Source organism: Aethalodelphis obliquidens, unplaced genomic scaffold (assembly GCF_003676395.1).
Source record: "Aethalodelphis obliquidens isolate GAN/ISIS:26980383/991018 unplaced genomic scaffold, ASM367639v1 scaffold10, whole genome shotgun sequence".
NCBI classification, from domain to species: Eukaryota; Metazoa; Chordata; class Mammalia; order Artiodactyla; family Delphinidae; genus Aethalodelphis; species Aethalodelphis obliquidens.
This window is the reverse complement of record NW_020837954.1, coordinates 35,310,985-35,334,649: the sequence shown is the minus strand read 5'-3', so window position 1 is coordinate 35,334,649 and position 23,665 is coordinate 35,310,985. Positions and strand designations below refer to the sequence as shown.

General features: G+C 34.6%; 1 protein-coding gene and 1 long non-coding RNA gene across 3 annotated transcripts in view; one reads left to right on the top strand and one right to left on the bottom strand.

The window, feature by feature from the left end:
* HIF1A (hypoxia inducible factor 1 subunit alpha) overlaps positions 1 to 23,665 on the bottom strand; it is a 41,581-nt gene that overhangs the window by 6,721 nt on the left and 11,195 nt on the right. Inside the window, exons 2-11 of one of the 2 annotated variants that reach the window (XM_027111436.1) lie at positions 17,441 to 17,519; positions 14,784 to 14,974; positions 14,143 to 14,288; positions 13,972 to 14,056; positions 10,146 to 10,258; positions 9,017 to 9,219; positions 4,531 to 4,637; positions 3,240 to 3,387; positions 1,240 to 1,460; positions 337 to 623 (exon numbers count right to left, since the gene is read on the bottom strand). In XM_027111436.1, the coding sequence (XP_026967237.1) occupies positions 337 to 623; positions 1,240 to 1,460; positions 3,240 to 3,387; positions 4,531 to 4,637; positions 9,017 to 9,219; positions 10,146 to 10,258; positions 13,972 to 14,056; positions 14,143 to 14,288; positions 14,784 to 14,832 (1,359 nt within the window). In that variant the 5' untranslated portion in view covers positions 14,833 to 14,974; positions 17,441 to 17,519. The remainder of the gene's footprint in view (positions 1 to 336; positions 624 to 1,239; positions 1,461 to 3,239; positions 3,388 to 4,530; positions 4,638 to 9,016; positions 9,220 to 10,145; positions 10,259 to 13,971; positions 14,057 to 14,142; positions 14,289 to 14,783; positions 14,975 to 17,440; positions 17,520 to 23,665) is intronic. The other variant, XM_027111435.1, reaches the window with a different exon arrangement.
* Positions 1 to 23,665, top strand: part of LOC113622836 (uncharacterized) — a 35,527-nt gene that overhangs the window by 10,741 nt on the left and 1,121 nt on the right. Inside the window, exon 2 of the long non-coding RNA XR_003433675.1 lies at positions 8,761 to 8,815. This is a non-coding gene — a long non-coding RNA (uncharacterized LOC113622836). The remainder of the gene's footprint in view (positions 1 to 8,760; positions 8,816 to 23,665) is intronic.

The window sequence follows — 23,665 nt, the reverse complement described above, 5'->3', positions numbered from 1 at the left end:
GGGTAATATGAATGGGCTTATATCATTCATAGGCACACAGTATTGTTCTCTGTGGATATCTAAGTTCAAGACTTTTTTTGTCCTACTGATATAAATACACACAGGAGCAACATATGTTTTACCTTTTGCCTTATGTTAAGGCAGCTCATTCCCACGTTCCTGTCTTTGAGCCTAAAACATGGACTGAGGTCTAAGTCAGGCATAGCTTTTGTAGTAATTTTAAAAGTGCTAAAATTCATAGAAACAAAACTATGACATGTGGTTCAAATTTATATATATGTCCCTAAACATTAAAATCTGTAAGTTATCCTTTTCTTGTTCTATCATGACACCTACCTCAGGTGAACTTTGTCTGGTGCTTCCATCAGAAGGACTAGCTGGCTGATCTTGAATCTGGGGCATGGTGAAAGAAAGTTCCAGTGACTCTGGATTTGGTTCTAACTTTAATGCAACTTCCTGATTGAGTGCAGGGTCAGCACTACTTCTAAGTGGCTTTGGAGTTTCAGAGGCAGGTAATGGAGACATTGCCAAATTTATATTCTGTAATTTCTCATTGGATGAGGGGAGCATTACATCATTATACAATGGAACTTCCTCAAGTTGTTGTTCATCAGTTTCTGTGTCTGTAGGGGAAAAAATTAGTCAATTTAAAGACTATCTAGATTTCAGCATATACAGAAATGTATGCCCCCTTTTACAAAAGGTTTATCTAGTTCACTCAAGTAACAAAAATGTTACCAAATTTTACTTAATCCGAAAGTCTGCAGATATTATGGTATAACCATAAGTCTAAGTTCTTTCCAATCCACTACTGACAACTTCTATAATCTATATAGCATAAAAACTCCTTCAATTCCAACCTTTTCATACCTTTTATTCATTAAAATTTAACATAGTTTGAAATTACAGTTTTCTTTTTCAATGTTTGATTTCTGGTATGACTGCTTATTTATCCTTTAATGCAACTTATGCCTACTGCAGTATACCTGCTAACTTGTGAAAAAATATGACAGTAGGCTATAGAAATAGCAGAGCTTATTAAAAGTGAACAATTAAAAGTGGGAAAAAGAAATACCTTAAAAACACTTTGAAGCACAATTTCCAACAATGTGCAAAAGCAGGAATGCTGAGAAATTACAGGGGCAAAGACCACAATGTCCAAATGATTACCAACAAAAAATGTTAAAGTTTAGGCAATTAACATAGTTTAGGCAATTAACAAAATAACTAAAGACCCACCATTGCTGCCAAAATCTAAAGATATGATTGTGTCTCCAGCAGCTGGGGCCAGCAAAGTTAAAGCATCAGGTTCCTTCTTAAGTTTATCAAAGAGACTACTTGTATCTTCTGATTCAACTTTGGTGAATAGCTGAGTCATTTTCATGTCTGAAGATTCAACCGGTTTGAGGACACATTCTGTTTGTTGAAGGGAGAAAATCAAGTCGTGCTGAATAATACCACTGTCAAAAAAGAGAGATTAGTAATTCTTAAATGAGCACTTGACACAATGTGGGGGGGAGAAGGACTCTGAAATGGCCTTGTCTCTCAAAAAAATTCAAAATTCTGTTTTATGGAAAGGAACATTTTAAGATGCCTTAAAACATCTCTCATGCCTACCTGGTCACATTCAGGGTTTAAAATACCAATATGAAATAAAGACCTATTAAAATTCACAATACAAGATAATTCAGGTATTTGACTAATTTCAATTAAGAAACTTCAGCTATTCCTTTGAGAAGATTGGTGGTGACAAAGAAATGTAACAGTCAAGTACATGTAGGACGATAAGCAGATCTTTTGTGCCCACATGTAAGGATATTGGCACAGAAGAACTCTTTGACATTCATATATGAAGCATGACCTAAGGATGGCCCTAGAATATAAAGATATATAAATGACAAAGGTCCTTCTAAGAGGGGCACTGTTTTTTCCTTGGTGGTAAGAAAATGATCTGGTGATACCACCTACAGGATAGAGTTGAAGAGAGATGATGAACAACAGCTCCATCTTCATGTTTGGCTTAATTTTATTGCTCCTTTAATCAACAAACATTAAGTGTTTACTATGTGAAATGAACTGAGGATACAAAGTTTAAAATATCTAACCCTTGCCCTCAGGAAGTTTAAAACCCATTGTGAAAGTATGTGTGCAAACAACTGAAATACAAAGTGATAGTTGCTAAAATGGAGAAGGTTTGTGTCACAGAGGCCAGTAAGCTGAAACTTGGACTCAAGTAGCATCTGTTAGACAGACTGGGATAGGGGAAAAGAAGGACATTCCAAGTGGGTGATTCTTATATAATGGGAAGGTCACAAAAGAACTCTTTTGCCTAATTTTAAAGCATTAAAGGATGGTGTCAGAAGTGGCAAAAATAAAAACCAAATGATGAAAGTCTTCCTAAGAGAGGGGTGGCCACAGATTTTAGAAAGAAGGCTAAATCTACAAAAGCACGGGAGTACAGAAAATAATGACAAATGATGCTACGCAAGTAGGCAAGGGTTTATTTTGGGGGTGATAAAGGGATCTTTAAAACAACTCTAAGGAAAATGAGATGATCAGATATCCATGCAAGAAAACTCAGCCTGGTGGTAATGTAGAAGATGGACTAGAAGTGGGCAATTGCTTACTGAAATAGATCAAATGAAAGATTAGTTTATGATATCCATAATATTCACAAGCCAATCATCTAAGAGAAGAGTTCATGAATACACACGAGCCATGTGTCACACATACAGCCTTTTACAGTAATTTCACGTAGAATTTCAGTTAATCCTCATTTTAACCTTTTGAGGCAAGGATTCCTAAATGGATGAAATTCAGAGAAGTAAGGAGACTTCCCCAAGTCATGGAGCTAATGAGGGACAGAGGTATGATACAAACCTAACTATTCCAGGGCCAGAATTCTTCTTATAAAAATAACATAGCTGCCTTGAGATAGTTTATGCTGATAGCTGTATGCCTAGAACAAATTAATCCATAGGAGATCTGGTATTTTTTTCAAAGTCTTTTAAAAAATGGGAATAAAAAAGGATGGGGATGAATAGCTACTGATGGTAATTAGTGGAATCACTAAAATAGCTGGCCTAGAAACTCAGGTCAGAATACTGAAAACCATAATTAGGTAGAAATGTGAAAATAAAATAAAATTCAGTGAACATTTATAATCTTTCTATAAAAGAAAAGAGAGTATTCAAAGACTTACTACTTGTTCCCCCCAAATATTTATTTTCCAAGCTTACCTCACAACATAATTTACACATACAATGCACTGTGGTTGAGAGTTCTTAGTGTTATATATGACAGTTGCTTGAGTTTCAACCCAGACATAGCCACCTCTTTTGGCAAGCATCCTGTACTGTCCTGTGGTGACTTGTCCTTTAGTAAACACTAGGAGTGAAAAGGAAAAGAGTCATGTAGAGAAAATAACTTTGAATTTTTAATCGAATGAATAGATGCTGAATGTTGATCATTGTTTTAGAAAAAAGGAGAAATGTTTAATAGAATCAGTTTTAACTGTTTAAATTGAGAGACAGAGAAAACACGCCAGGATAGCTGAAAATGTACCTATTTCATTCTTCTAATCCCCCCAATAAACTCCTTTCCTGCCAACCTTCACTTTAAATAAGATGAAAGCCAGGGATGAGGGACAGCAGCGACTAAAATTCCTTTAACTACTTACAGGTTGAAAGTATCAGAAATATTAGAGAATGAATAACCCTGATTCCACAGAGAACATTCAACAAAGTGGCACTGCTATCATTTCCTTAAATTCCTGCTGTAGTTTCCAGAGAACCAAAGATGCTTCAAATAGATGTGCTAGCATATTTGAATCTCAGTTGATATCATGCTGAAGTCTTCTGGCAATTTAGGCAATCTTAATTATTGATTTGGGAGAAAGTACTAGATAAATAGTAACAATGATATCATCATGAGTATTGGGACCCTGACTCTGGACTTAGGCCCGTTTTGCAGTTCAAGGCTAATCATGCTAACTCAGTGACATTCAGGCATTCCCAATCACACTGGGAAGTCATGTTTAGGTACAGATTAAACAGGCAATTGAGAAATTCCAAAGTTTTACTTATCATGGGATCCTCAAATAACATTCATATGAGTAAAACTGAGCATTATGTCTTACGTCAAGTGTACCTGTTTCCACTAACTAGTGCATGATGTTGATCATATTTGCATTCATTGATTCACTGAACAGTTATTTTCTCAGTGCGTTCTTTGTGCTAACCGTTCTGAATACTTAGGTAAGAATTCTGAAAATGATGCTATATTCTATGATACATATTTTTTAGATTTTGTAAAATGCCAGGGTAGTTTTATATATCATTAAATGATTCTGCTTTAACTGGTATTGGTTACAATAAATACAAAACAAAGATTTAATGACCCAGATCACTTATGAAGTGGTTTATTAAAATGTGTGGTCTAGGAAGACTGGTTAATTTTAACCAAAAAGTTAGATATATAACCAAACAGTAGAAATTGCAAGAGTTAAATAATTAGAACATCTATACTTACTATCATGATGAGTTTTGGTCAGATGATCAGAGTCCAAAGCATGATAATATTCATAAATTGAGCGGCCCAAAAGTTCTTCTGGCTCGTATCCCATCAATTCGGTAATTCTGTTAAATAAAAAATGTAAGTAAGAATAAAAATGACAGAAACTAACTAATGAAGGACATTTTGCTTCTCCAGAGTAACTGATATGCCTTAATCTTATGGACAATTGAATTTTCAAAAATAAAGAGCATTCTTCTTTGTTTAGATAAACTTATATCTCACCTATAGTAACTCTACAGTTACTAAATGCAGCACCATGCATTTCTTTAAGCCCTAAGGGTTCATCCCGCTATTTAACCCTTTTATCTGTTACCTATTTTTATCATGTTTTATTGTACACACTTTTGCTAATAAGACAGTTAATTAATGTAATAGATAGATATGAAGGTCTGCTAAATTAAATGATAAAAGCTTTAAAAGTAGTTAATGACATTTAAATTATAGACTAAACCCATAACATTATTCTACCATACAACCAGATTCCTTTTGTGTGTGTGTATACTAAATCAGATTCTTTATATAACAGTTCCTCTAGGCAAGGCTTTACACTTTGGGGGATCAATATCTACTACAAAATTTTAATATAGGAACTAAATAAATTCATATTTTGTTGGTTTGGGTAGATACTCTTGTACTTAGTTTTTGAAATTACATAAAATTATAGGAATTCATTTCAGATGAAACTGTGATATCAAAGTGAAAACGAACTGGAAAATAATCCATTTACCCATTCTGGTTCCCTGGCAGTTCCTTTAGAACAGAGACTAGATCTTATGACTTCCTCTAACCACAGTCTGAAATGGAGCCCATTTCATGAGAAAAAGAAAGCTGTCTTCTTAGCACCATGCTAAACATAAATATTCTCTCCTTTTCAGGGAGCAAAACATGAGTTAAGTTCTTTGATTTCTCAGACTTTAGGATTCAAAGGACTTTCTAACTGAGGCACAAGCAAAAGTTATATAATGCACTGTATCCAAAAAACCAGCTAACTCCAGAAAACACACAGGGGAGATATCCTTCTCCTAAAAAATGTATAAAACTAATACTGTTTGTGTTGTCATACCTTAAGGCAAGATCTGCCATAGTGTATTCCAAAATAAATAAACAGATAAATAGCTGAAAAAAACAGAAACTAAACAAAACTAAGCCAAAATCCAGAATTCTTTACTAAGGGATATCTCTAAACACATCTACACTAGGTGGCAGCATTACAAAGGAAACTACTGTTACAAAAACCCAAAAATCCTATTTCTTTAAATTATGCTTTAAAAATGATTTTAATTGGTCTCATATAGGTTATATGTTTGAATAAAACTCTCATGGAATTAAATTTTTTTCATTATTTAAACCTTTATATTCCCATATGTGCCTGGCGTTGTTCTCGATGTGAAAATGCAAAGGCAAAGTATGGTGAATTTTCTGGTGCACTTACCACAGTACTTATGAAATTATGTGGCAAGTGCAGTGATGGGAATCGTGCAGGAATCAGAGGAACCAGCCCTATCCATGATAAGGAATGGTGGCGGTGAGGGACAGCTTCTTATAGGAGACTTATGAGTTGAGTATAAAAGAGAGTCAAAGAGAGAGCAAAACCATTTCGGAAAGAAGGTACACTACAAGCAAAGCCAGAGATGAGAAAATGGTCAACACTGTACAGGCAACAAATACTCTGACATGGTTAGCAGGGGGAAGTGGGGAGGTGAGGCTGGAGAAGTAGGCAGGAGGATGAGATTAATGAGAGCTTTTGTGTATCACGTTAAGGAGCTCTGATTTAATCAGATGTCAATCAGTGCTTCTCAATCTGAGCTGAGGTATGTCTATCACTAAAATATAAACATCAAAATACAGCATTATTTTCCTAGGTCAATTGTATTCATATTTGAGGGAGAAAGGTCAAGATAATTTAACATTAGAGAATTACATAGCTTTTTATACCAAAAAGGGGAGGAGTGATCCAGAAAGTTTAATCAAAAAGTGTTTTTAATGGACTAGGAAACCTGTAATCTAAAGCAACTGTGCAGTACAGGATTCATTCATTCTAAGTATCATGGGGTGGGAATTAAACTTCATTTCTACTTTAGTGCCAGTTGTCGTGCCACAAACATAGTAGATGCTCAAATGTTTGAATGATTATAAGTGGAAATTAGTATAATAAATAATAGCCATTTGTGGGACATTTTGGATATAAGAAGTTTGATATGTTAGATTTTCTCAAAATTGAGAAAAATTTTTTCTATATCTTGGTTCTTAGGGGTTATAGCTGTGAGAAGTTCCTAAAAAGAGCTCTAACCAGAAAACAACAATCTCCTGGTCAGACTCAAAACCTTACTTGGTTGGTCTCTAAGCAGGCTGCCTTTACCCCTCTGCCACGACCATTTTGCTTATTTTCTAAGATAACCAGAAGGGGAATGTCACTCCCTTTCTTGTTTTCTCATTGTAGCTCCATCACTTTTCTTTCTCCCCAGCCCACCCCTATACTTCATACTGAGTTCAAAAAATAAAAAATAATTCCTAAAAAAATGATGGGCCATCTCTGTTCTATCATACATTGACATAAATACAGGCAGTAAACACCATAAAATACTTCTTAGCTCTTCTGTCTTCATTCTTCTTAAAGCTAACCCCAGTGGTGAAGCAGTCACTATGCGTACTAGGCACTCAACAAACTCCTTACAACGGCCTTTTGAAGCGTGACCCTTATTTAACAGATAAGGAACATGAGATTTAGAACAGTTAAGTTGTAACACCCAGGCCACACTATAAGTACCAGGACTGCAAGCCAGGACTGAATCAAGAATTATGTGATTCCAAAGCCAGTGCTCTGTCACATTTTCTTGTCCAGTAGGACTGGGGCTTCTTATCCACTTCATGTTAGAGCTAAGGGCTTCAAATCAGTTTTCTCACATAATGTTCAAGTTGAAGATAATACAGATACATGTATTATACTCTAAACAAACTGATGCTCAAAGAAAAGTAGTAATGTGTCTAAGATCATCTGGATATAGGCAGCAAAGTCAGAAGTTAGTAGTCTGGGTACAGAACCTATGCCTTCAGCCACTGTGTTACACAGTCTTACAGTAAAAAATGGGACAACCAAGCAACTAATTACAAAAGCTGAAAAAAGGTTATGACAGAATATGTATAAGGAATGGTAGTTTTTTAAAGAAACAAGGAAAGCTCTACAAGTAGATGCAGTAGGTGGCTCTTGGAAGCTAAGTACGTGTTTGGAGTTGAGAAAACCATCATTGCACTAAGACAACAGTGCATGTGGAGTTCTCTGGCTGTAGGGTGTTGGGGGCTGCATCAGAAGGGGTCTTCCCCTTCTCCTGATTAATTTGGAGAAGTCAGCAGGGGCCAGATCATAAATATCTTTGCTTGCCATGCTAAGAAGTTTAGATATATTGCATAGGTCTGTTTTTCTTTCAGCTTTTCAAAATGTATGTCTTCCTTTGATAAAAATCTCCTGCTCTTATAATATTTTTTATAAACAAAAGTTTTTTTGTGTGTGAAGATGAAGGGAAGCAACTGAGGCATTTTCACATGACATGATATGATTTTCACATGAGGAATTCCACTTCTTGGAAACCTGGATGAGATTAAAAGGGCACAAATCTGTTGGCAGAGATGCAGTTAGGAGACTATGGCAACAGTTCAAGCCAAAGGTAATAATAAGCTGAAGAACTCAATGGCAGGAAAGCAAGAGTGGAAGGAAGGAATGGATCAGGAGGTATATGTACATAGTAAATCTATTAAGATTTAGGAACCAACTGAGTGTAGATAATGAAAGCAAAAGAAAAGTTAAGGACAACTTCCCAATGTTTGCTGGAGTCATGTGTCTACAGTGGTATATTAATCGTGATAGGCATTAAAAGAGGAAAAGCTGTTTCTGAAGTGTTGTTTAGGGGTAGGAGTGTTTCAGTCAAGTACAGAAATATTTAGTCTATAATACAGAAGAATATCCAGATAAAAATATCAAATTGGCAATTAAATGGAAATAGTTATGAGTAGAAATTTGAGAAACAGCAATAGAAACCATGGGCAAGGATGGAGCTGCTCAGGAAAAATATGTAGGATGAGGAGATGACCAAAGACTTTCCTTTCTAATCCACAAACAGAAGTAATCCTTCCTCAAATTATGCACTGTATATCTCTAAAATATATTTATCTTTTCTTTAAATAAATTAGAACCCCTAAAGGAAAAAGACCTCATCCTAATAATCTCTGGATAGCACCTGCTAGAGTAAGTATGTATGGTACATAGTAAATGTGCAATAAATGTGGCTGAATTAATCTATAAAGTTAATTTTACTAAATTCTAGGATGTATGGTTGTATTCAACTTAAGTGGAAGAAAGCATGCATAGTCTTTATTACAGTTAATAGTTAAAAAAAGTTCTGTGGACTAATTAAAAATTTCAAGTTATATTTTATATTTCATTTACCTTTCATCACAATAAGAAAACTTCATATCCAGACTGTGACGACTGAGAAAAGTCTTGCTGTCTAAAGGAATTTCAATATTTGACGGATGAGGAATGGGTTCACAAATCAGCACCAAGCATGTCATAGGTGGTTTCTTATACCCACATTGAGATTGGTTACTATTGGTATCATATACATGAATATGGCCTGTGCAGTGAAGTACCTATGTATAAAGAAAAACAAAGCAGTTTTTAAAAAAATTTATGCTAGTAAAAAACAAAATGCAGAGACAGTTGAGTCTGACATGGCAAGTAAGCTTTGATAAAATTTACTGTCATTAGTAGATTACTACATTTTTGAAAATCAATAAATGTTTTCCCTACAACACCACCCATGACCCCTCAGGCACCATAAGATTACTCTTTAAAAAAATTTGCCTTCATACAAATCTGAGCTGATTTTTCACTCATCTGGTCACTGTTTGATGGTTATTTCTTGATCTGATGACTGTGTTTCAACACTGAGCAAAGAAATGATACAACAACGAATAGAAAATTAATCTCTATCAAGATTCAAACACTGGGTGGTTGGCAAAGCCAGTAGCATCACAATGCACATAAGTTCATGCCTCAAATTGGTGAATTACTACACTGTTTGGATGTTAAATCTATAAATGCCAAGGAACAGTAAGTTTTTCCCTCATAGTTCTAATGCTATCTTAATTTTATTTATTTATTTATTTTTGGCTGCACTGGGTCTTTGTTGCTGTGCACGGGCTTTCTCTAGTTGTGGCGAGTGGGGGCTACTCTTTGTTGCGGTGCGCGGGCTTCTCGTTGTGGTGGCTTCTCTTGTTGTGGAGCACGGGCTCTAGGCATGCGGGCTTCAGCAGTTGTGGCACATGGGCTCAGCAGTTGCAGCTCGCAGGCTCTAGAGCACAGGCTCAGTAGTTGTGGCACACGGGCTTAGTTACTCCGCGGCACGTGGGATCTTCCCGGACCAGGGCTCGAACCCGTGCCCCCTGCATTGGCAGGCGGATTCTTAACCACAGCGCCATCAGGGAACTCCTCTAATGCTGTCTTAATATTAGAAATGTCAAGATGTATTAATTTATCTATAAATCAAGTGCATTCACAGATCATTTTTACTTACTTTCCATGTTGCAGACTTTATGTTCATAGTTCTTCCCCGGCTAGTTAGGGTACACTTCATTCTGAGAAAAAAGCTCCGCTGTGTATTTTGCTCTTTACCCTTTTTCACAAGGCCTAATGAAAACATGAAATAAACTTAAAAAACATAATTAAACACACAAATTTATTACAGTAAGAATAGCATAGTCCCCAGCACCTAGGTGCTACTCAATGAAAAGTGTCAACATGAGCACAACTGCTTTGCGCATTTTAACATACCCAAGGGATTTAACACACTTCTAGTAAGTAATGGGTTCACAGTAGTAGTGATTCCCTGAGTTGGTGGGATGAGAATCCATATTTGGGATAGCACCTAATCATTTCACATTCAAGCCAGTAAGGTTGGTCAAATTACAAAGAAATATAAACACTGTATGAATTTGCCCTATAACTGTGTTATCAGTGTACAAAGCACACCCAAAAAAAGAACTTCAGCAAACTCCTCCAAACTTTTACTAGATGTGCTAGCTCAATTTATAATAAATATTCTGTATATTTATAGAACTTTTAAAACAGAAAATTTCTCTTCAATAGCAAGTAACATTTTTATATATCTGATTTTTCTTAAATCTTCCTGTAAAGCAAGCAGGAAATTATCTCTACTTTGTTACTAGGAAAAAAAAAACCATGTTGAATGACTTTTCAAAGCAAAGTTAGATTTAAATAAACTCAAGTCTATTTACTCCCATTCCAAGCCTCAGATAACTAAAAAAATGAGATTAGACTCAGGTGACTAAACAAACAGCAACTTGATTTCTCCTCTTCCTTGATCAGTCTGATTCACAACAAATACAAAAATATTCATTATTCAGGATCTGGACTAGATACTTCAGGCAATATAAAGATGAACAAGACACAATGCCTCTCCTGAAGAAGTTAAAAACTGAGTATACGTAGTGAGGCCAATGACAACAATATGATGTAGAGTAAGCGCCCAAGGCTTACAAGAACTCTTTAAAGGAGTACAGAGAGAGATTAGAAGATAACTTCTAGTCAAGGGGAAATCTAGTCAAGGGGAAACCAAAAAGTCCTTCTTAGAAAAATAGACATTAGAATTTCAGTAAGTAGAGATGAATAAGAAGAGTATTCCAGGCAGAAGAACAGAACGAAAAACAGAGAGGTGAGAAAAAACAGCACATATTTGGGGAACAGTGCATAGTCCAGTTTGACTATAATATAAAGTACATGCAGAGGAGTAATGAGACAAACTTAGAAGGGATGGTTAGGCCTATAACTATAGAGGGCTATGGATGCCACAATGAGGAGTTCAGCCTTACATATACAAAATACAGCTTCTAAAAAATTTGAGTTGGGAAGCACAATAGGAACTTAAGGAACATTAATCTAGCAGCAATATATATGATGTGTTAGAATACAATGATGGTAATGAGGGGCTGAGCAGCAGGCAGTAGAAGTGAAAAGAAGGGCAACAAAAGACAAGTGAAGAGGTAGAATCTATAAAAACTCAAAGATTAATGGAAATAAGGGAGAAGAGAACTTTTTAAAAAAGACCTGGAGATTTTGAGCCTAGTATATTGAAAGAAAAGTAACATGTGGAAAAGAAACAAGATAATACGTTTAAATTTAGGCTGCTTAGCTAGAAATACTGGACTCTTGAGAAAGAAGAGCTCTAGTTCATACTCACAATTACAGAATATAGGCAAGTTGGGGCAGTCTTGGTGCTGATACAAGTTATTTGGGTTTACTTAAATAGGACTGAATTTGCCCTCCCTAGAAGCATTTGAAAGTGGATTTTAAAAAGACACAAGAACCACAGTGGTCTTGGTGATGGTATTAGGGATGTGTGTGTGGGGGGGTGGGCGTTGTGGTAGCAGCAGAGATCCACATGTAAATTCTTTGGGGTATTTTCAGTCCTTCAAAATCTAAACTTGAATTGGACTGACCTTTGGGAACCCAAAGCCTTTGAACTGGGACATGAAGATATTAATAAATTTAAAAACTATGGTAAGTGAAAAGTACTAGCATTTTCCTAATGAAAAAAAGTTTTTAAACAACTAAGTTTTTAGCCCTATAAAAATAAATACTTTATAATAATTTAATGAACTCTAAATCTTATTTTTAGAATTTAAATGAAATAGGACTATGCTGTATAAACAATACCACAGGCTCTTAGTGTATCATCAAAATGTGATGCATTGCAGCAGCCGCACTTTGCTAAAAGTGAAAATCTGCATTTTTCTTTCCCAACAAGATATCAAAAATTCATTAACATTAGGAATGATTTTTTTAAATGTTCATAATTAAATCACAAATGTATTATAAGAGAGCATATGTGCTTTGAACGTTCATGTGCTTTAAAAAAACATTTGGTTAAAAACATACATTTAAGCTATAATAAGTAGACTATATCTGATTTAGAATAATGCATTAGCATCATTACCAAATCAAAACAAGACTTCCATATATCCATGCATTTATAGTCTAGCCCAAGGGAAGCACTGAGCTGCCAATACAAACCTCAAAGTGTAAACACTATATTAAACTCATCAACGGCCCACTTAGGTCCTTGCTTAGAGTATATTTACTCCTCCTTTACACAGAATTCTAAAAAGTATTCATTTGCTTTCCAAGTTCACAGTAAGAACACGGCATGAAATTAAATAACAGAAGAGGGCTCCAAGGTGAGAAATGGCAGTAGAATGTAATGAGAGTTGGTGAACATGAAAAGAGCTCTAAAGTACTAAGGAGTGTGGACTTGAGCCAGTCTACCTTAGTTTAACCCTTATTCTGCTGTTTACTAACCAAGTAATCTTCAGCCAGTTATTCAATAACTCTGTAACTCAGTTTCCTCAGTAAAACGGAAATAGTTAACCTCACAGGGTTTTTAAAGGAGTTAAAGCACATAAAATTCAGAAAACAGTGTCCTGGGACAGAGTAATCTCTCAATAAAGGTTAACTATTAGTATAAATGAGGTGAGATTAAACAGAAAACCATAAAAAATTATTAACAAAGAAATATAAATGAGGTTGTTTAATGTAGAAGCAAACAAACTTACACTTAAGTGGGAGAGCTGCAAAGAACAACCACAGAGCAAAATGACAAATTTTCAGTGTGGTAACTTTTGAGTCATGAAAGAAAGATCAAATTATGATCTATATACTCTATTTAAGAAGGCACAGCTGTGAAAAGAATTTAATTCAGTTTTTGTAATTCACAAGGTACTTTTCTCCCAAATCTTGGAAGATTTGATTATTTTTAACAATTCATTCCTGAGTTAAAGGTCCGAGCAGGTCTTTTTTGTTACTGCTAATGTGGAGGCATCCATAATGTAATACTTTCTAACTGAACTGCATAGTCTCAAATTATTGTGAACAACCTGAGGGGTCAGACAGCAGTTATGCTCTTTAAAATTGGGGAAACTTTTTCTTTTTCTTGGGCATTTAGAAGCTTGAGCCCAAACTGGCACCTCAACTTTAATAACTGTCTAAAATCCTATTTTTTGTATTATGACTTCCCCTTGCCTTAAAGTTACATTCTAAATTAACTTCCTTGGTCCTGATTTTCATTTATTTTTCCATTTTATCAATTCTTATATTTGTATAATTATTTATGGATTAGGTGGGCTTTTTAAAAAATTTAGGTATTTTTATGAAATTCCTAAAAAATAGAATAACATGGACTTAACAAAGAATAGAGTAACATTTTATTAAGCATGAAATGAGGTTTGGCCTTAGGTTACAACAGCAAAATTTTTAAATTAGTGACAGTATCCAATTAGGTAAAATCACCTGTCACAATAAATCAAACAATAAACTTTTCTTCTCACCATTTCTGTGTGTAAGCATTTCTCTCATTTCCTCATGGTCACACGGATGGGTAAAATCAAACACACTGTGTCCGGTTAGTTCAAACTGTAAAAACATTAAAAAAAAAATTAGACCTATAACATAAAATCATAAACACATACAGAAGGGCTCTTAATATGTGGGTATTTTACCTGAGTTAATCCCATGTATTTGTTCACATTATCCGAAATGTAAATCATGTCACCATCATCTGTGAGAACCATAACAAAACCGTCCAAGGCTTTCAAATAAAAGCAATTCATCTGTGCTTTCATTTCATCTTCAATATCCAAATCACCTAAAAAAAGCACAAGAAGAAAAAAATTAGTTAAAAAGTTATACTTAAATGATAGTAATATTCAGATGTTTTTATAAAGTTTTCCCCAGATACTTTATTTAATACATGCAGCATATATTTTTTCTATATATTTAAATTTTTTCTCCTGTCATTCTTTTAACACAAACCACAGTCAAGGCCAGAGGACAGGAAGACTAAAATTAGATTTTCCAAGGGCTTTTAATGATTATTTAAATTAATGAAGCAAGGCAAACCACTGAAAAGAGACGGGTCATGTCATTAGATACAGGTAGGTAGGTAGGTAAGTGCAGCAAGAGAAAAAGAGGGGGAGGGAGGCCAATACCTTAAAATTCCTGAATGAAGCTTTAAAGGCAGGTAATAAAAAGGATATCATGTTACAAAAGAAGTGAGAGTATGACCACCTTCTAAAAGTAATTTCCAATTACTTCTGATTTCTAATTTTTAGACCTATCATGTCCTTGTAAACCAACTCACCAGCATCCAGAAGTTTCCTCACACGCAAATAGCTGATGGTAAGCCTCATAACAGAAGCCTTATCAAGATGTGAGCTCACATTATGGGGAAGTGGCAACTGATGAGCAAGCTCATAAAAAACTTCAGACTCTTTACTTCGTCGAGATCTGGCTGCATCTCTAGACTTCTCTTTTCGACGTTCAGAACTTATCCTATTTAACAAAAGAGAGGAGGAGGAGGAGAGAAAAAAGACAATACGTTAGTTTGCGTCTGCTTGAATAAAACTCATTTTACATTTTTCTGCTTACCATGAAAGGATAAGAAGATGCCATGTAGTTAAATTTATATATAGAGATTTATCCTACTACATAAATGTATTTTTTTAAAGACAGCTACACAAATTGTTGGATTACTGCAGACAAAAGGAACTCTCACAAGAAGTCCAAGGTGAAGCTTCACACCTGTCCAAAGCAAGTGTTTCCTCCCTGGCACATCAAATTGGAGAGGATGTTTTTGATTTGGCCAAAATCTTAAAAGTAGCCTGTATATCTAAGGCTGCACTTTCATAGCCATTCAAAAGTAGTCTCAACTTAGAGACTTTTTTCCCTCTATGCTACCACATGAGCAATACTGACTGTGAGCTACAGGAATTTATATCAGCATCTATAATCAGCTACTGTTTTCAGCTTGCTTACTCCTTTAGCAACCCCTTATCTATTCAGTATTACTGGCACAAAAGGTACCAAATAAATGCAGGCGTATGGAAGAAAAAAATGATGTGGCATAATACTAAGAATTTAAGAGAACAGTTTAAGAAAAACTAATAAGGGTGTCAATATAATCATACATCTTTAGGGAACTCTTCCAAGAATAAAATCAGTCAGAAAGATTTTCATAAGTCATCCAAGCAGAGCCATCTTCCTTTGCTTCACTGTGTAGCACTACCTATTCCTCCTGACCCAGCTGAAGGTAAACAAGGCTAACCTGGTTCTATCCTTAGCTTCTTCTTTAATAGCTATTGTTTATTAAAACCTACTATGTGTCAAACACTATCCTGTACTAGTTCTCTCATAACAACCTGTAAACAGGGTAAATATTATCCCTATTTTACGGATGAGGAAACTGGGATTCAGTAGGTTAAAAATAGCCATGCTGTAGGAGACAGGATTTCAACACAGGTGGTTTTTTTAAATTTTTACTTAAGTCTCTGCTCTTCCACAAGGCTTTATCTTCTTAATGGAGAATGCTGCTTCTACCTCAAATACTCAGCTGCTCTCCTATGACCCTCAACCTAATCCAATTAAATCAATTATTTATTAAATGTTGAAAATAGCCATTACCATTTATTGAGCACTTAGCACTGTGCTAAGAACCCTGCCAGCATTATTTCACTTAATCTTCCTTATATTCTGTGAATTAAGTACATGATTGTCTCCACCTTAAATCTCTCCTCCCTCTAATGATCTACAAAGTTATGAGGTTCAATCATAGAAGTAACATTCTCAAAAACAAGCAAGGCTCTTCATTCTCAAGAGTATGCTCCTGTTATGCTGTATAATTACAAAGTGAAATTCCAGCAGCGGTGTTGTGACAATAGTGATGATATAATTTTAGCACTTGCTCACGTTTGTGTGCTCATCTGACTTTTATACTTTAATAAGGAATGTGAACATTTGCTATTATTAGTGAACTTTGATACAAAAATTTCAATTCAAGCAACTAGATCAATTTAACTTGAGTATCTTGAGATTGAAGGTGAGCTATTAAAAATTATTACTACTTATAACTACTGACCTATATGAATCAGGATTTTCTCAATGCTGTAGAATTTTTTAAAAACACAAAAATATATTCGATGCTATAAGTCTAACATGAAAATCCAAGTGTCCTCAGTCTACAACTTCATTTTTTATTTGCATTAGAACTTCATTGTTCTCATTGATTTTAAGTAAATGTATTAAATTTGAACTTTAAAATGTACAATAATAAAAGTTTAAAAAAACCTATCTTATACATGTACTGAAGTTCCTGGGGGTGGGAGAGACATCTAGTGTGTCCCCATTGGCCCTAGCATCTCAGATACTGTTTCTCTCACTTCTTTTCCCTTTTGAATTGGCAGGTAAGAGGCAGCAGTGGAGCGGGAAACAGATTTCTATCTGGTTCAAGTAAAATCACCAAAAAAACAGTGATGATCAATGATCTCATGATAAACCTGAATATTGGTTCAAATGCCACAATTAGTCCAGGTGATCAGAATTTAATCAGCAACTTTCATCAGATTTACTAAGCCCTTTCTTTTAAATTACTCAACCAAATCTAAGGTACCAACAAATTACTACCCAACTGAAACACCTGGTGAAAAACTTAAATCCTTATATTACATGCTATATGCTTTTAAAGGGCATCTGATCAAGCTAACCATGCTGATGGATTATCTCTATATCTTTAGAAATAGTTGTATTGTTCAGAACTTTGAAGATAATGAATGTCCAAGATATGGCAACCAAGTTTTATAAGACAAATCCATTAGAAATGTGAGCTTGGATAGAACATTTAAAGGATAATATATTTAAGCTAGTGAAGACTGTGAGAATAAGAATTTGAGCATGAGCCAGGATTTTGGAAAAAAAGTAAGCCTCAATAAAACAAGTAATATGATATCTCAAGAGTTGACAAACCTAAATTAGATGAAGAAGGTGATGAAAATCAGTATGTCTTCTATTCATAATCAATCTAGACATAAAGCAATCAGGAGACCTGTAATAAAGATTTAATGAAGAAATTTATCTGATGTTCTTCACATGTGACTACAGGAGCTCTTAAAACATTTCTCAGCTTAAAGCTAAAACTTCCAAAATTCTTAATAGTTTTAGCATCTGAACTGCCCAGCTTCTTGTCTACTCACAGGAAGGCTCTTTTTTATCAGTTCATACCCCACAGAATTACAGTACTATTGACCACAAATTATTTCTGGTAGAGCATGGAATCTAGGTCCCACAAAGATGAATCCTGTACTATTTATTTACTTACTATTTAGATGGCACAATAAAAGTTTTGTAGACCAGAACAGGCAGATTTTTAGCATGCAAATAAGGGCACCGTTATTCTCTAAATTATCAATTCCATCTATGTTGTTTTTATTAAGTACAGATCAAGTAAAGATAGTCACACTAGAAATCAGTCAAGAGTACAGTAAAAATTCTGTCTTTTGAATAGTTTGCTTACCCATTTCTATGACCATTTTAGAATCAATGTTTGAGTAAACTAGCAGTACAGCTTAATCTTTGTGGTACTATAGTTTTCACATACTTACTATTTCATTATTATTTAGCATACAGTACTGGACAAGAAGCTAGTAGTTATATCCTCATATGATTTTGTATAGGAAATACATTTAGAGCTGCTGTCTTATTAAGCTTCTTGTATACAGAGTTCATGAATAAGCAATAGCCATTTTACAGAGAAAGCCTATTATTCTTCAGATTAATAAGAACACAGAATAATTGCATATATGTTAATTCATCTGTGTTGTCTACTAATTGCACAAGAAAAGCCTGTTGGCATTCCTAATTGTAAATATTGGTGACTTTAAGAACTGAAGTTAGATCATAATCATTCGAAATGTTAACAGATGAACAGACATTTCTAATAAAGTTAAGGTATAAATTAAAAAAAAATCTCTCAGCTCTATTATTTGTGGCTTTAAAAATTCTTTCTGGCCTTGAAGGTACAAGTTGTTGTTGTTTTGCACTTCTTGTGTATTTCTGTAAGATAGACATTCTGAAGTGAAATTCCATGATCTAAAGGATATGGCATTTAAGTTATCCTTTACCAAAAAGATCTGTTTCCATTTTTGTCTCTGCCAACCCATGAATGTGTATTTATTTGCCCATGTGTTCTGTGGTAATATATATTATGGGTCTTTTTTATTGTTTTAGTTTTTCCCAAGCTGAGATATGAAATTTGTATATCTCATTGTTTTAGCTGCCCTGTACTTCTTAATGTCTCAGGTCAGAGGAAATTCCAAGGAAATTTTCATTCTTTATTTGGCATTTTGGCCTGCAGCTTTAAATCTAAACATCTATACATGGTGCGTACTATGTACACAGTGGTATTCTAAACTTTTTTCACCTATTAACTTATTTAAACCATTATATCATCACCATGTTACAGATAATGGAACCTGGATAAATAGTTTACCCAAGTTTACACAGTTAATAAATGGTAAGCCTATATTCAAACTTAAGCAGTCTGGCTCTAGAAACCATGCTATTAACACTAGACTATGCTGCCTCTCAGAAACTCATTTTAATAACCAAGATAAGTATTTATAAGTCCAGGGCATTATTATAAAGTTCAAAATTGGTCTACTTTACATCTCCAAAGACATAAAAGAGAGGTATAGGGGTTGGCTTTGGAACTTAGGACCTGACCCTAAGCTATTCAGAGGAACTCATGGCCAGGCTCTTTCCTGGAGTCTGCTTATAAATCCAAAATTCTAACTGAAAGGCATCTAACAATGACAATCCTTTCTGCCCCACCGACTACCTGTTCAAGGCAAAGCACCCTTTAATGGGTACTGCCAGCCACTAAGGGGAGAGAATCAGTAATCCAATCAACTCATACATTCCCACTAGACTTTATTTTTAATTTGTGCAGAGGAGCATCTCTGTACTTAATTTGAACATCTTAAGCTCACTATTGTTGGTGTTTTTTTATTTGCTTAACATCCAGATCCCCAAAGTAAAACCAATCTGCATACTTACTTCAGGAGCTCTGGTCAGGCATAAACCAATTGCCAAGATACCTATTTACACAAAGTACCATGAGAGAAAAGATGAAGAGAATTTTCCCCCTTCTAACATTTATTGAGCACTTACTATGTGCTAGGCGCTGTGTATTGCTTTCACTTAAATATAATGCTTTCATATATTAGCTCATTTAATTATCATAACTCTTTAGAGAACCAAAACACTAGATGGGAAGTGGCCTTCCTGAACCTCAGAATAACCATCTTCATTCAAGAACTATTCATTCAATAAGTATTTATTGAGCATTTATCAAGTACCATGCACTGTGTAAGTACTAGGAATATAGTGATAAGCAGAACAGCCCTCATGGAGCATAGCCAGCCTCCCACTTAGTCTACTGAAATAGTTACCTAATGTGATATTCCCAAATGCTGATCTAGCTGCATTGTAATTACTTGGGGACAGTCAATATTTCAGACTTCTGGGCCTTACCTTTGTAAATCTGATTCAGTAGATCTGAAGTAGGGCCCCCAAATCTGGGTTTTTTAAAACTCCCAACATGTATATGATACACAGTGAGATTTAGGAACCACTGACTGAACTAATCTGCACTGTCATTTTCATTCAATTTCGCCCTCAAATCACTACCACAATGATACTTCCAAACGAAGAACTCTGATATTATGTCCTGCTTAAAATCCCATCAAAGGTACACAGGACAAAGTCTAATTATTTTCAGATGAAACCCTCCTTTAGCTAGTTTCCTGCCCATCTCTTCATCCTCATCATTTCCCACATTTCTTCGGCCACATTGTAGTTACTCAAAAGCATAGTATGTTATTCATTTATGGCTCACTCACTCCACTCTCTCTGCTGGGGTATCCTACTCAATATGTAACTTGGTAAATTTATGTGAGAAACTTTCAAGATTCAATTCCATCATCACTTTGTCTCTGTTTTGTCTTCCAAAAACTGCTCCTCTCCCCTAGATCTGACCACTCTGGTTATTTTGCTATATTTATGTTCCTCTACAGTCCTTAAATCTTCCTGGAGGCAGGAGACTGCCTCGTTCAGTTTTGTGTTCTTAGTAGGCATGTGTGTAAGTGGCTTTAAGTATTTGGCCCAAATCTGCTATTTGACTTTAACTTCAGTCCATGGAAGGTTAACTGCCCCTTCAACATTCTTTTTTGGTATCACTGAATTTGTGATTCACCAGCATTCCTGTGATCCTACAGATTACAATCATAGTTAAACAGCATAATGATGTCAGTACTGGGAACAAGGCATACTATTTGGATTTACTGCAATTATCTGGATATGCACTTCCAAATATAAGTAACCATACTAGATGTTAGAATGGAAAAAAAAAAAGCTAAAAATAAAAAAAATTCACCAAGCGGTGTAACAGTGAATAGCACGGATACCATCACCAAGGAGAGTAAGTGATCTTGACAGAGAAGAGATTTACAGCATAGGAAGAGAGCTGAGAAACTAGAATACCTATCTGCTAAAAAGAAGCTTGAAGTTTAAGATTACTTCCCTTATCACTGCAATCTATGTCAGGAAAATGCATGAGTTATAGTTAATGTTGTTAACCAATTAAATCAATACCTTTATCACATTTATGTCTTCCTAGTCCAGCTGGAAACATGAGAGTTGATTCCTTTTATTTTCTATAATCTTTTCCTAGAAACTGTTGTAATTATTATCATAAGACACAAAAGTTTTCAGTAAGTTGATTTCTAATCTTATTGGCTTTTTTTCCAACGGGGGGTTAGCCTTAGACAAGTATTTTAGATTTATTATTAGGAGTATTCTCATCATAAATAGGATTTGTTGTTATATTTTCCATCTAGTAATTGCTGTAAAACCAGAATACTTCAGATAATGTTTAATTTTTTAAAATCCCTCTTAATGGACAAATCAACAAAAATTTGACATTTCAAATTAAATTTTCAGGACGGTTAGCTAGCTATTATTTATAATTAATTTCTCCAGAAAAATGTCTCTGAATTCTAATCAATAAATTTAAAAATGAACCTTTAGGATACTCATGTTAGAGAATATATTCATTTATTCCACAAATGTTTCTTGGTCATCTCCTATGAGACCGATGCTGTTCTCAGCATGGGACATAGTACAATAAACAAAACAGACCAAGTTCCTACTCCCATGGAGCTTATATTCTAGGACAAATATGTCTTCGTTTCTTGTCTTTATTCAATAGTCGTTACCAGGGTCAATCCCTAACTGACAGAACATTAGCCACAGAAATAATCTTCCCACAAAACCAAGTAATATAAAATTTTAGGAGACAAGGCAAAGTCTACAAAAATTAATCTGTAGTTATATAAGATGTTACAATACAGTAGTATGCAAAAACAGCAGGCTCTACAACAAAATTTGAGTATGAATCCATTTCTCTCTGTGTCTATATAATGCATATTTATGTATATAAATAAATGTATAACTTATAAATGCACAGATAAAACCAGAAAGATACAATATATAAAGTGTTAGCAAAGTTTACACATGTTAACAATAGCAGTTTCAAGATGGCAGGATCACAGATTATTTTGTTCTTTAAGAATATCCACCACTGAACTAACACTAACACTGGCACCTGCACTTGTCAGAAAAATCTGAAAGTAGTCATCTTTTAAACTTGTCTTCTAAAAAGACTAACTGAAAACAAGTTAAATTTTTTCTTCATTTTGGAATAACGCAAGAACAATCATATTTTTTCCAGGGAATGGAAAGTAAAACTGAGTAAGCAATATAATTCAGTATTTTCAGTTTCTCATTCTAATCTAATTTTCAGATTTTGAAAATTCATCATTTTGTAATTAATTTGAAATTCCAAAAGGCAGGTGAAATGGTTTATAACAAAAAATATTAAGAATACATATACTTGTATTATTTTTGAAAGCAGCTTTAAAATTTCTTGGTTTAGATGATAATTATCTTACTAACTTACTAACTTAAGATCTCTTAAATGTCCACAATTAGAGAAAGATGGATTATTCACTTTCCAATAACCTCACAAAAATGCTTAGTTTTAACACTCGATTTTCTAATGTTGCAGTAAAATAAATAGGGGGAAAAAGAATCACTTTTAAATTAGAGGGTACATTCTGAAAATGAAATCTGTATCACATCTGAGATAGCATTAATATGTAAATGTTTTATCTATGCACTAATTAAATTAATTAGCTAATACATTTACATCTGTTTAATGATTGTGTATTGAAGTTCTGTTTGGTAAAAGAATATGCTTTTGTTTTTAGATTATTCTTAACTAGTGATTTAAAAATCAACTCTCTCAGTTCAGAATTGGTATTGAGCCTCTCAAAAAATCTTTGATCCCCTACAATATATAAAGTACTAGATAAATTTTAAAAATGTGAAGCTATTACTCTAAGATGGAGGTTCTCAAACTTTAGCTTCCCTCACAATCAGAGTTTCCAATTTGAAGGGCTGGATGGGGCCTGAGAATCTGCAATGCTAATAAATTAGCAGATAATACCAAAGATGCTGGTCTGGAGAATACCTTGAGCCCCTCTGCTCTAAGAAAATACTTCATTATGTGTCCTTCAAAAATGCCCAGAGAAGTAAAAGACTGTTCATCAACACTCAAAAATTGTCTACTAAATACCTTCTCTTTAAAAATCTGCCCAAATGCTTTACAAACAGGGAAAACATATCCAGACTCTAAGACATTAACATAGCCACATACTTAGAACTCAGTAACTATAAAATACAATATGGACTTACACAAAATTAATCAATGGTTGACCTGTGGTCTGCATCACAATCACCAATAGAACTTTTCCCCCCAGATGTTTGTACCTAGATCCCAATCCTGGAAATTCAACTTGTAGGCTTGGCATGCCAGTTTAAAATACAGTCTTCTGTGTACAACATGATTAATAAATTGGCACTGCTGTATGTTATATATGAAAGTTTGTAAGAGAGTAAATCCTAAGCATTCTCATCAGAAGAAAAATCTTTTTAAAAAATTTTGTATGTATGTGAAATGATGGATGTTCCATAAACTTATTGTGGTAATCATTACATGATGTATATAAGTCAAATCATTATGCTGTCCACCTTAAACTTATACAGTGCTTTACGTGAATTATATCTCAAGAA